General features: G+C 44.1%; 1 protein-coding gene across 2 annotated transcripts in view; it reads right to left on the reverse strand.

Moving 5' to 3' along the window:
- IL27RA (interleukin 27 receptor subunit alpha) overlaps nucleotides 1-13658 on the reverse strand; it is a 31650-nt gene that overhangs the window by 7942 nt on the left and 10050 nt on the right. For both annotated transcript variants that reach the window (XM_072991515.2, XM_072991513.2), the window contains exons 3-8: nucleotides 8203-8338; nucleotides 7386-7552; nucleotides 6415-6569; nucleotides 5050-5203; nucleotides 2185-2264; nucleotides 1183-1378 (exon numbers count right to left, since the gene is read on the reverse strand). In XM_072991515.2, coding sequence (XP_072847616.2) covers nucleotides 1183-1378; nucleotides 2185-2264; nucleotides 5050-5203; nucleotides 6415-6569; nucleotides 7386-7552; nucleotides 8203-8338 — 888 coding nt within the window. The remainder of the gene's footprint in view (nucleotides 1-1182; nucleotides 1379-2184; nucleotides 2265-5049; nucleotides 5204-6414; nucleotides 6570-7385; nucleotides 7553-8202; nucleotides 8339-13658) is intronic.

Below are 13658 nucleotides of genomic sequence, written 5' to 3' on the forward strand. Positions count from 1 at the left end.
TATAAATTAAATAAATAAAATAAATAATAAATAAATAAAACAGTGCAGATAAATAAGGAAAAAAAAATCTTTTGGGGGCCTTTCCATTTAGGGGTCAACTGCTTGATTCAGTAATTCTCCAGCAATAGCGGTGGCATTCCTTCTTTATTTATTTTCTTCTTAGGGATACTGGTTAATGTGGAAACAGTGTGTCCTTTCTTTTATTGCATGTATCTCACTCATAGTAATCCCCACTCCTCTGGGATACTTCATATAGCCTATTTCAGGCTTCAGCAGGTCCTCCCTTCTCCTTACATTTCTGTTTTCTGAACTGTCCTCATCAAATCTCCAAAAACCAAGATAATCACAGGTCCTTATCAGGCTACACTTTAAAAAAAATGTTTCTTCTAAAAATTACTAACTGCACTATTTTGGATTACACTTCCAAACTAAGTAAACTTAAGTGGTTGAGTGCCTATTATAAAATTAGCATAGACAAGGCTCCTTAAGATGAAGAACATAATTTGCAACATGAACTTAAAATTGGCTTTGAGAATGGGCATTGTGTGAAGTACTATGTATTCTCAGTTCTACTGTATGGCATGGTGTCATGGATTGTAATGGAGACTTATTACAGAAAAAGAAGCAGCAGCATTTGAAATGTGGATTTACCACAGAATGCTAAGAATTTCCTGGATTGAGAGAGTAAATGTACTAAGCACTAAAGTGAATGAGTACAGGTCAAAGAAGTCATAAAATGAGGAAAGCAGGAATCACATAATGAAAAACACAGATTATCACCGCTGATCATTCAAGGCAAAAGAAGTGGGGAAAGAATTGCAGAGTGGAAGAGGAAACTTGGAGGCTGATTTGGATTGACAATGTGGTTGTTGAGCACGGCCACATCCAAAGTCAGAATAGTCCCAATGACATCCAACGTCTTGTAGGGGCAGAAGCAGAAAGAGGAGCAGAAAAAGTGACTTTTCTTAGACTGAGAAGAAAAAAGGAAAGAGGAAATAAAGTCTCTCCTGAATAGATAAGAGTCAAAGAGGAAACAGAGGACAACATCTACACCTTTCCCTTCACAAGGAGGCTGACTCAGCTTCCAAATAACCAGAAGGGCAGGGCATGCAGCGCGAGAGAGAAAAGACTGTATTGACCTCTTGCAGGAAGCCGAGAGGCCTCCACATTATTAATTCTTGCCTGTTTGCTCCAAGCTCAGATTGGCAGGCAGTGTCTTAGTAATGGAATTGTGAGCCGAAATCCAGGCATACTCAGCCGTAGGAGGGAGGCTAGCACTACAGCAACCGCACAGCATCTTGTGGGTCTTTTTGCTGTGCTCCCGGTAAATGACTTCATAGTCTTGGATGACTCCTTGGGCTGATTCTGGGTCCAGAGCCTGTAAAAGGGAAAGGGCCAAGGCCAGTGCTAATCAGATACACAACCTGATCCTCCTGCCATTATCATTTTCCGACTGAAAATGGCAGGCCCAGCTTGCACTCAGAATTATTGGACAAATTGTTCCATGCCGTAAGAAGTTGTGCAACAGAACAACAAATCTCTTAACAGCACCCCTCTTCTCTCCGTTGGAACATGTTGCAATAAAAACATTTACACAGGTTAAATTTCTGCCTCTTATGTAGCTGTTAAAGGTCCAAAGTTGAGAAGAAACCCAGAGGTGGGACAGTTTTCCTTAGAGCAACAGGAAACTGCCATTTTTATGTGTGAAGAGCCAAAAACAACACATTTAGATCCCCAATCAACATTTCTTCTTCTGGCACTTACAGATCTGATCAATCACTTGTCAGCAAAATGACCCCAACCCAAGGGACTTCTATTGAAGTCACCCACAAGTAGTGGCATAGTAGTAAATTCTGAACAGTTATTTTGTAAAGCTAATGGGTTTGAATTGCCCATTCCAGATCAAGCCATTCCAAAATCTTTGCAACTTTTCTAAGCCCTGATTCCTTGTTAGTGAATCTGTTGGAATTTCTGACCTGAAAACTTCCCCATAATGTTTTTTTACAAGTCACACAGAGATTTTGACCCATAGAAATATTGCGCGTTCATTCTTCTAGATCACCTTCCTACTATCCTTAAAGTTCTCCCATGTACCTTGTCACTCAGGGTCAGAAAAACTGGACTGCCATGTATTCTCAGTCAGAAGCACAATATGTGCAAGTGACAGGCCAAAGGCGTTCTTACCTTCCACAGCAGGAGAAGGCTCGGTTCACCATTTTCGGAAACACCCACTTTTTGCCATACATCCACCTGACCCAGCGGAGCTGAGACAACAGAGAAACATTAGGCAGTTAGTGAGAACTAGCGGGTATTCCCCGAAGAATCTGAACAAGAAACAAACATAAATACTTGAACAACCTGCTCTTCCTGTGTTGATAAAAACAAAAAGAACAAAGGATGACTGTTATCCAATATAGGATCTGATTTGCGGCATTCTTACTCAGGGGGGCGGGGTCACCTTTTAAACCTTGTAGACCTTCTCCCAATGAACTGGGTTTAAAATCCCAATGATCCAAAAAAGAGAGGTTACTTACCTGTAACCAAGGTTCTTCTAGTGGGCCTCTGTGAATTCACACAATTGGGTTGTTTTGCGCCTGCGCAGGACCTCTCAGAAGTTTCTAGAGCTTAAAGACATGTGATTAGTGGGACGCTCCCCCGCGGAGCACATGCTCCGCCCACCAGAAATCCCCTCAGTTCCCAAAAAAGTTTGTCACTGTCAAAGAGCTATATAAGAAGACAACGTGACGGACAGAGGGGAGGCAGGGTGGGATGTGTGAATTCACAGAGGACCATTAGAAAAACCATGGTTACAAGGAAGTAACCTCTTTTTCTTCATCGTGGCCTCTGTGAATGCACACAATTGGGTCACTGGCAAGCTCACTTACCGGATGGTGGGACATCACGGTAGAAAGGAAGTCAAGACAGCTCTGCCGAAAGCAGCATCCTTCTTTGCCCAGACATCCAAATGGTAATGTGTGACAAACGTTGATGGATTGGACCATGTAGCTGCATGGCAGATGTGAGGGATTTCTATTCCTCGTTGGAAGGCAGTGGAGGTAGACAGAGCCCTCGTCGAGTGAGCCTTCAAGGGTTCAGGTGGTGTTTTGCCTGCCGGTTCATATGACAGTGAAATTGTTCGAACAATCCACCTAGCCAACGTTTGAGGTGAAGCTGGTGAACCTTTATTAGGGCCATGAAAACATAGGAAGAGCCTTGATGCATTCCTAAACAATTTGGTTCTGTCAATGTAAAAAGCCAAGGAACGTCTAACAGCAAGCATGTGGAGCATGCGCTTGAGAGGTGTAGAGTGAGATGAAAATAGGGTTGGCAGTATTATAGGTTGATTAAGATGAAAATCAGATATGACCTTAGGTAAGAATGAAACATCTGGGTATAGAGTGACCTTGTCCAGATGGAACTTCAGAAAAGGTGGATCTGATCTAAGAGATGCCAGTTCGCTAGCATGTTTAGCTGACGTTATGGCTACTAAGAATGACGTTTTCAGGGAAAGCAGTTTGAGATTAGTAGTAGCCATCGGTTCAAACGGACGTTGGGTTAATGCGTCAAGGACAAGCTATAACAACCACTGGGGAAGAGGAGGTTTACGTGGAGGACAGATATTATGAAGTCCTTTAAGGAATTTTTTCAGTCGGATGAGAGAAAAGTTTAGCTGTTTCTGAATGAGATGGTTGGTGCGCGACTACTGCAGCAATATAAACTTTCAAAGTAGAATGGGCCAAAGCAAGATGAAAAAGATGGAGTATAAAGGTAAGTAGAGCCTTCAGTGAAACTGGTTTTTAGAATTGACAAGGGGGAGGAATGCTCTCCATTTATGTTGGTAAAGGATCTTTGTTGATGGTTTTCGAACACTGTCAAGTATATCCCTTATTGCAGGAGAATCCTCCACACCATCAGTTTCAGAGATTCGAGATTGGGATGGTAAACGAGCCCGTTGTCCTGCGTGAGGAGGTTGGGGATTGACAGAAGATGGAGAAGATCGCTTAACATCGACTCAAGTGGGTGAACCACAGTTGTCATGGCCACCATGGGGCGAGAGTGTGTTTGGTGCTGTTCCCTGAGACAGAAAAGGCAACGGTTGTGGCCGTCAGTGAGTGGGATCTTGTTGTTACAAAGTACGCATCGCTTGAAAGGCCCGGGGGGCATAAAAGAGAAGGGAAAATTGAAGGGAAGATGGAGGGGGATTGGCAAAAACGGGGGAAAGAGAAAAAAACTGAATCAAATAGAAGGTAGAACAAATCAATTTAGGGGGGAAACATCCAACAAAAAAGTGCTTGAAATAACAGAAGAAGCAACTACTGATCGTAGTGAACACACAATCGATCCAGCTCTCTCTGAAATAGGTCTAACCTAAGTGGTGGCTAAAAGGAACTGAGGGGATTTCTGGCAGGCGGAACATGTGCTCCACAGGGGGAACGTCCCACTAATCACATGCCTTTAAATTCTAGGAACATCGGAGAGGTCTTGCGCAGGTGCAGAACAACCCAATTGTGTGCATTCACAGAGGCCATGAAGAAGAATCTTGAACTATTTAGTGCATGGGAACCCCTGAGACCAGACACATGGAACCTCAGGTCCAGGAACAAAACCGACTCCTTCTAGGGTTGCCACTTGGGCTTTCCAAGAGGCCCTTTGCCACTACAGTACATGCCTATTTAGTGGTTTCATGGCTTTGGTATCATCCTACCCATCATTCCCACCCAAACTGCAGAATGCTGAAATCCTTCTACGCCTCAATTATTGGTAGTAAGAACTTTAAGGTAAAATATGTTAGGAGTCTGGGTCTCATCTTTTTCTATTGGCCCTATCCAGGACTAGAATGCAGTCCCAATAGTTTCTGTGAAACTGAATTCAGTTCTTAACTGTGCCTCAGCCTTGCCTGAAACGGTAGCATCTTCCCATGTTACATTTTTACGTGCATACTAACTGACAAGTATGCCTTTCAAAACGTAACATGTGAACAGGTGTCAACTAGGATTTTGCTGCATCTAATCAAGAACACCCTTCTCCTTCCTCCACAACAGTACCTACCTGCTTCAGGGGTAGTGAAGGTTTGGGACAAACTCCATTCACTCCAAAAACCGTTTCCATTTTCTGGAATGCATCGGGCTTGCACCTTGTAGGATGTGAATGGCTTCAAGTCCTCAAGGTCATGGCCCTCCTGGCCCACCTCTTCCTGAGGCAGCTGGGAAAGAAAATAGTTACAAGTGGTCTTTTGTTACACTTTTAAGAAATTTTAACAGGACATTTTAAAAAAAGTCACAGACAAAACAACACAATCAGAATCAAGACAGAAACAAAGGAAAAGCAACATATGAGTGGCTGTAAATCTCGTGGTTGCAAACCACACAAAGATAGATACCGTATTTTTCATGTATAAGATGCCCCCATGTATAAGACACCCCCCACTTTTCTAATCCAAAATTAAGAAATCAAAGTGGGGCTTAGCAAGTGTAGGGGGGAAAGGATCAAAGTGCTGCAGGATTGCTTTGATCCCTGCTTTCCCATCCACTTGTTTTTGTTCTCTTCAGCTTACTTCTGTGTATAAGATGACCCTCAATTTTTAGTCTAAAGATTTTAGACAAAAGTATAGTCTTATACATGGAAAGATACAGTAGTTGTTTTTTAAAATCAGGAAAGGGGGGGAAAGGGCCTAGCCAGCAAGGCTAGGATGTAGAGGTCATACTTCTTGATTTCTATTCACAGTTGATAGGCTGAAATCCTATGCCAAGTTCCCTGGGAGTAAGATACACTACAGTCAGTGAAGTTACATCTGAGTAGACATGCCTAGGATTGACTCCCCCGGTTTAAAGTCCACTGGGGGTTTCAGTTCTCCTTCCTTCCTAAGCTGTTGCAAAGTATCCTGTCATAATTACGAAGGCACATGGAACAAAAAGCTAAGACTGGCTATGGATCCCATTGAGTATACTTCTTAAATCTGCTTGCTTTATTGGTATCATGTATAAAATAGCCTTTGTGTATTCATTTAATTATCCTGACTTCCAAGGAAAACCCTCCTTAAACCAGTTTACAAGATAAAATGATACAGAAAATATAAATAAAATAGCACTATACAATGTTTATAACAACAGCAGCAATAAAAATGTTTTTTAAAAAAAGAAATTACAAACCATGGGCACCCCTGCCTTTAAAGGCACACTGGAACATCCAGCTCTATCTGGGCCTGTTTAAAGACAGTCAGAGAGGCTATCATCTGCCCAGTCCATAGAAGGACATTTCCTCTAAAACTGGGCTGCCCCAGAGAACGCCCCGGCAATCAAGTAGCCAGATAGTTCTACTTCCCCAGGTAAGCCAGAAAGCAGCTGTGAGACAGGAAGAGAGACGGACACACAAAGGAGGCTCTCAGTCAGTCACTTGCTCACAGACACAACTCACATAGGTCCATTCCTGGTCTGTAGATGTCTTGTATCGAAGAGCACATGTGAGAGCATGATGGATGTGAAATTCAGACACGTGGGGGTTCTTCCATGTCACTAGAGCCCCACCATAATCTGGTTCCACAGGATCCAGAACAGGAGGAGGAGGCTTCACTGAAAGGAGCAAAGTTAGGAGAAAGTCTCTTAGGCACAAAAATGGTCTCTCTAAGCCAGCGGATCCCAACACTGGATCCACCAACGTCCTTGGACTACAACTCCTAAAGAATTAAAAAGAACTAGGGTGGATCGAAAGTTTTGTCGCCCAGAACAAAAGCGACTCAATGAAAATTCCAGCCACATAACTTTTTGTTTCTGTAATAAATCTAAATTCTCGATCTCAGTTAGAGCGGATCCCATGACTCAATGGGACATGCCTAGGTTTTGACTTAACAACTGCAGTTTATTCAATGGCTCAACTCAAGTTGGGGCTAACTGCACCATATCTAGCGCTGCAATCCTCAGAACTGCAGAGTGCATAGCATGACTGTAGAACACTCAAGGGCTGTGCCAGTTTTCAGTGGCCCATCAAAACCACCCACAAACTGAGGATACCTCCAACTGGCAGTCTGGGAGGGCCACACTTCAAGCTGTCCTTTAACACACCTGCCAGTGCTTGTCTAGGTCTAGGAACACTTCACAAGGCATTTACCAATAGACCAATGTTCTTGGGCCTACATGCCAGAAAGAGTGAGCAGGTGGTTCAAAGGTCTAGTTGTAAATTTCCCACAATACTTTGGGTAAGTCACCGTGAAACATTTTTAAATGGTGGCTCACAGACCTAGCTCTTTGGTATGGACACCACAGCAAAACACTGGGGCTACACAGGTGGGCCGGCACTGTTTTCAGAGTAAGGAGCAACTTTTTTAAAAACTGAGTTCACAGAGTTCCCGAGCCCCTTTCTCGAAGAACTCTACACCAACTGTCTCTGACCTATATCATCCAGGCTGAAGTTTAACTTCTTGGAGGTTGCATTCCAGTCTGCACTGAAAACTTCCACCCAAACACTGTAGTTGTCTCCCCGCGTCAGCTTGCTTCGTCCAATGGCCAACCAATTCTGTCCCCTCTCAGCCTGCTCTGAGTGAGTTTGACCAGGATTGCTAGAGGAGGAGAAATGAGAGAGACAAAATCAAATTCAAACAAACAAACAGAATTGCATGTGTAGATCAGAACTGAGTATTTGGCACTTCGCATGTATACATCCAGATTGTGAATGACTTGGCATCATCTGCAAAAACCTTCCACAAAAACTAAATTTTGCAAACAATCCATAACCAGCTCAGAACACCCAGAGTTATTCAAGCATGGTTGTATTTTTATATTGTGATCTGCTTGGTTTATTTTACTCTCAGCAGAGGATTTGTATATTTGGGGTATATAAGAATTTGCATTTCCTACTTTAACTGTGGGCAGATACACTATGCATGCTTGTATATGTCATATACAGAGGCAGACACGCAGACAACCACAAGCTATGTGTATGCATACACAGATGAATGCACACAGAATGATACATAATCCATGCACATACATACCTTTATTAAGATCATTGTCTAGACCTGTGTGTGCATGCATGTAAGCATACACTTACATAATTTTGTCCTAACCTGCATAACATGATCCATTTGTGTATATATGTGGCATATAGCATGCTGCATAGAAAGCTGACAGAGATCAGACTTGTAAATAGCCCCTTTCTTTCAAAGCCTAAATTCCCAGGTAGCACAGGGGCTCTCCATAGGTCACTTACAATTTTAGACTCTTGCAGTGGAGGACATAGGTGGTGGTAACATCAAAGGATCTCTGAATAAACCAACTGCAATTCATAATGTTGTTAGGTACTACTAACTGGTAACACTGCAGATCTATGGAAGCATCAATATTGCCTGCAAGTAAAAGAGAGACATATTTCCAATTTGGAGCTCAGACCACAGTAATCATGAGCACCATGTTACCAAAATCAATAGGAAGCGATCCTAGCTAATCAGAGGTCAACATACATATACGCCTCTCATCACATCATGGCAATGCCACACCACTTTGGGCACCAGACATCAAAAAACCAACATTCCTGTAGCAACAACAGTGGCAGCAGATGATCAACATGGATTTTCCTCCATTGATACAATTTGGTCTGGCTGGGTGAGCACTTGATTTTGTGTATGTGTTTAATATGCTCAAAGGCTAAAGTTACCATGCTTTTTAGTGTTTAATGATGTATTTTGGAGAAGTATTCCTTGCTGGTTCAAAATGCCTTTTTTAGGCTTTAAGCGCCTTTGTTTTTGAATTCAAATATGATTTGATTTAATTTCTGCCAACAGCATAAGTTTTGTTTTTTGGACTATTCCTTATTTGCAGCTTTCCATAGTTGTAAGACTTGTCATTGGAAATTTATTTTTAGGCATTTGTGCCTATAATGTTCACAACTGCAAGAATTTTTACACATGTAACATTACTTTTTAATGTGTTTTGTACTTATGGAACACAGAAGCAATGTAGATTTTTAAAAGCTTGTAGACAAGCTGATGTTGCCATGAATCACTGCAACAATTAAAAGACTTGGTTCTCATAAATTTGGATATGATTGTCAATGATTGTCTGGTTTCATTCTCAAATGAACCCATAATTGGGATAAAATGACAGCTGTGACAAACACTGGCTTCTGATTTTTCCCCAAAGGTCTGTAAGGGCTCTTAGGAACATGTTCAGGTGTCAGAATCGTTGACCCAACACATCCTTCCTTTCCTAGTTCAAGCACAAAGATAACTTTGGAGGTGACTGGACACCACACCTGGGATGGTGTGTGATATGTCACGTGTGTTACATACAGCACTGATGTTACCTGTCTGTCATGGGTTTGGAGGGAAAGTTCCATCCTATGGGGAGTGGAAGGCGGGACATCAGGAGGAGGGGCTGTACTGTATATATATGTGGAGCCTGTGTGGAGAAGTTAGAAGGAGCTGGAGGAGAGCTGAGAGAAGAAGCTGGTGTGAGAGTCTGTGTGTCAGACAGGGTACTACTGTGTGTCAGTCAGTACCAACCTGATAGGTTCAGGTGTCTGTATGGTTAGCCAGAACTGATAGGTTCAGGGTCTGTGCTTTATTTAAAGGTGTTCTGTGTGAACCAAACTGGTGTATGTATGATTGAGACTAAGCCACGTTACTGTATCTTATTCACTTGATCATTTTATTTTTCCCTGTGTGTTATTTAAATAAACCTTATTCCTTTGTTTGTTGAAAATCCATTCCTGGTCTATGTGACTCCTTACAGGGAATGGTTGGTGGCAGCTTAGTGAAACTGTGGCATATCCCAGTAGGTCTGGGGTTGTCACATTGATTGGTGTCCAGCGTGTGGGATACGACTGGTCCAGTTGTCCAGTGGTCCAGCAAAGCCTTGGCAAGTGTGCCCAGAGCAAGGGGGGTCTAGTCAGGGACAATCTGAGAGCACGTAGGTAATCTTCTAGGCTTACCTCACGGGGAGGTAGGCTAGTGGAAGAACGTGTAACCTCAGATTGGGGACTAGATTAGGGAGCTCTGAGGCAACCTGTTTTGGCGGGAAAAGGCTGAGGCAAAGCTGAGTGAAGTAGCAGTGATCTAGCTTGTCTGCTGAGAGGCCTAGCAGAGGGGGGTGGACTCTGGCTGGCAACAGTTGCAAGTTAGTGCTGAAGAACAGCAGCAATCTATAGAAGGCTGGTTCTGAGGCAAAAGAGAAAAAAAAAGTGGTCGCTTTATTTTGAGGCTTGACTTTTGAAAGCAGCTTGTTCTGGGGGGGGATTATGCCCTTGACTCGAAGCCAAATGGCAGAAATGGGTGAAGTGAGGGAACCCCAGGTAGACCAAGGTTCTGAGGATGAATTTGGCTCAGTGCAGGATGAGAGCACGGGAGAACAGAACCCAGAACTCAGGAAAATGCTCATAGCCCAACAGCATGAACTGAGGATGAGGCAATTTGAAATGGAGGAAAGATTAGAGAGAGAAAGAATGCAGGAAAGGGAGAAACAAAGACAATTTGAATTGAACTTGGAGAGAGAGAAAATGGCGTTTGAGTTAAGAAAATTGGAACTGATGAATCAGAACAATAATAACAATAGAGATTCTGAGGGGGGCCAATTGTCTAAAACTGACCTGAAGAAATTCCCTGTGTACCACAAGGGAGATTGCCCTGAGGTGTTCTTTTCCCTAGTGGAAAGAGCGTTTGTGGACTTCTCAGTAAGGGAAACTGAGAAGATGACTATCATGCGATCTTTAATCAGTGGCAGCCTGGCAGAAGTCTATGCAGAGATGCCAGAGGAACTGCTGAAAGATTTTGCAGAGTTTAAAAAACTGGTGTTTGCCAGACATGGGATAAATGCGGAACAGCTGAGGCAGAGATTCAGGTCACTCACCAAGAAACCAGAGCAGACTTTTACCCAAGTGGGGGCCCAACTGGTGAGGTTGCTAGAGAAATGGCTATCTCAGGAGGGAACAGAGACCTACCAGCAGCTCAAAGACCTGATAGCGCTGGAACAGTTTTATTCAGTCCTGCATGGGGAACTGAAGTTCCAGGTGAGGGAAAGGAAACCGAAATCTGTGGCAGAAGCGGCCGAGATCGCAGATTTTATTTCCCAAATAAGAAAGCCCTTAGGTGAGGGGAAATCGATAGGTAAACCTAAAGAAACCTACAGCAAGTACTCTCAGGGACCAGGGAGAAACCAGCAAGGGGGAGGGACCCATGGTGAAGGGAAGCCCTCAGACACGAAACCAAGACCTCAGATTTTGGAGGGAAAACCAAAACAAGATGAGAAAGACTCAAAATACACCAGAAAATGTTATTTCTGTCAAGGAAAGGGCCATCTAATCTCAGAGTGTGAGAAATTAAAGCAGCTAAAAGGAAATATGCCTCATGATTTGAGTGGAACCAAGCCAAAAGCTGTGTTCTGTGTCCAGAAAGAGCAAAGCTCCTTGCCACTGAGGGAGCCTGTTGCCATGGCTACTCAATCTGGAACAGTTACATCTGCTGATCAGGCTGGGGAAAATGGTCCTCTTGTGGAGGTCAAGCGCTGCTTACTAGTGAGAACAGATTCGCAGTTGTTTGAAACCGCAGGGGTGGACGTAGGAATACTTGACCATCAGTATAGGGGGCTGAGGGATACTTGTTCCCAGGTGACCTTGTGCCATCCAGATATTATTCCTAGGGAGTATATAATCCCAAATGAGAGCATGAAGGTGGCAGGGATTGAGGGACAGGTGATCTCGCTGCCAGTAGCTGAGGTACCTGTGAACTTTCAAGGCTGGAGGGGAGTTTGGCGGCTAGCGATTTCATGGACTCTGCCAGCAGCCGTGCTCGTGGGAAATGACCTGGCTGAACATGTGAAACGGGTGCTAGTGATTACACGCTCACAAGCCACCACGGGGACAGTTCAAGGGGGTATTGATGAGCCCGAGACGGAAGCAGAGGGGAGTTCAGAAGCTGTGGTGGAAACCTTAACCACAGACAGCAGATTTGGCCAAGAGCAAAAGGCAGACGCCACTCTCCAAAAGTGTTTTGAACAGGTGACTGACGCCCAGCTAACACCTGAAACCCCAGTGAGATTTCGAGAGAAAAAGGGAATTTTATATAGAGAGACCCTGAGGAATATCTCAAAAGGGGGAGATGGGATCAGAAGTCAGTTAGTGGTACCTGAAAAGTATCGCCCCATGATCTTACAGAGGGGGCACTCTGACATGTTTGCTGCGCACTTAGGGGTGAACAAAACACAGCAGAGAATCACACAGAATTTTTACTGGCCTGAAATAGGGAAGCAGATCAAGGAGTTCTGTAAACAATGTGATGTGTGTCAGAGGCAGGAGAATAACCGTGACAGGACCAAAGCAAAGTTGTGCCCTTTGCCTGTGATTGACACTCCGTTCAAATGTATAGGGGTGGATATTGTGGGACCTTTGCCCAAGGCCACAAAGAGGGGGAACAGGTTCATTCTCACCATTGTGGACCATGCCATGAGGTACCCTGAAGCCATACCCTTGATTAACATTGAAACTAACACCGTGGCAGATGCCTTGGTGGGGTATATGTCCAGGATGGGATTTACCTCAGAAATAATCACAGATTTGGGCGCATCGTTTACATCGAAGCTCATGAAACGGTTATGGCAAATCTGTGGAATTAAACACAAGGAAACCACTGCCTATCACCCTGAAAGTAATGGGTTAATGGAGAAGTTCAATGGGACTCTAATGCGCATGATTAGGGCTTACTTGGCAGAGAATCCAAACAATTGGGACCAGAAGCTGCAATCCCTTTTGTTTGCTTATCGATCAGTGCCACAAGCCAGTACCGGGTTCAGTCCGTTTGAACTTTTGTTTGGGAGAAGGGTGAAAGGGCCCCTTGATTTAATCAAACAAAATTGGGAGCAGATCACCCAGGATGACCCACAAGATGTTGTGACATATATAGACTCTTTAAGGAATGACCTAAAGAGAAACCTAGAGCTAGCAGCAGAGACCCTGCAAGCTCCAAAGGTCAGAAAGAAAGCTTGGGATGACCGGAAAGCCAGGGAGAGGCACTTTGACCCAGGGGAGGAAGTGCTTTGGCCTAGGCTCTGCAAAGAGAGCAAGTGTCAGCTGGGTAGCCCAGAAATAAAATACTTGGGTCACATAGTAGGGGGAGGAGTGATAAAACCCCTAGAGGCCAAAATAGAAGCCGTTCGTGATTGGCCTAGACCCAACACCAAGAAAAAAGTCAAATCATTTCTTGGGTTGGTGGGCTACTACAGAAAGTTCATCCCGAGGTTTAGCGAGATTGCGGCTCCGCTGACCGATCTGACGAGGAAGAAGACTGATGACCGTATCCCGTGGACCAGCGACTGTGAGGAGGCGTTCCAGAGGTTGAAGGAGGCCCTCATCAACTATCCAGTGCTGCGTGCTCCAGACTTCGACCGGGAGTTCATCATCTACACCGATGCGTCTAACAGCGGGGTAGGAGCAGTTCTTTGCCAGGAGGATGAAAATGGTGACCAGCATCCAGTGTCCTACCTGAGTAGGAAACTCCAGAAAGGTGAGAGACATTTGGCAACCGTGGAAAAGGAGTGCCTGGCCATAGTCTACGCGATCCAGAAGGCCAAGCCTTACATCTGGGGAAGACATTTGGCTCTGTGCACTGACCATTCACCACTGCAATGGTTAAAGACAATGAAAACCCACAATAGTAAACTTATGAGGTGGGCTTTAAA

This window comes from Pogona vitticeps, chromosome 2 (genome assembly GCF_051106095.1).
Source record: "Pogona vitticeps strain Pit_001003342236 chromosome 2, PviZW2.1, whole genome shotgun sequence".
Classification (NCBI taxonomy): Eukaryota; Metazoa; Chordata; class Lepidosauria; order Squamata; family Agamidae; genus Pogona; species Pogona vitticeps.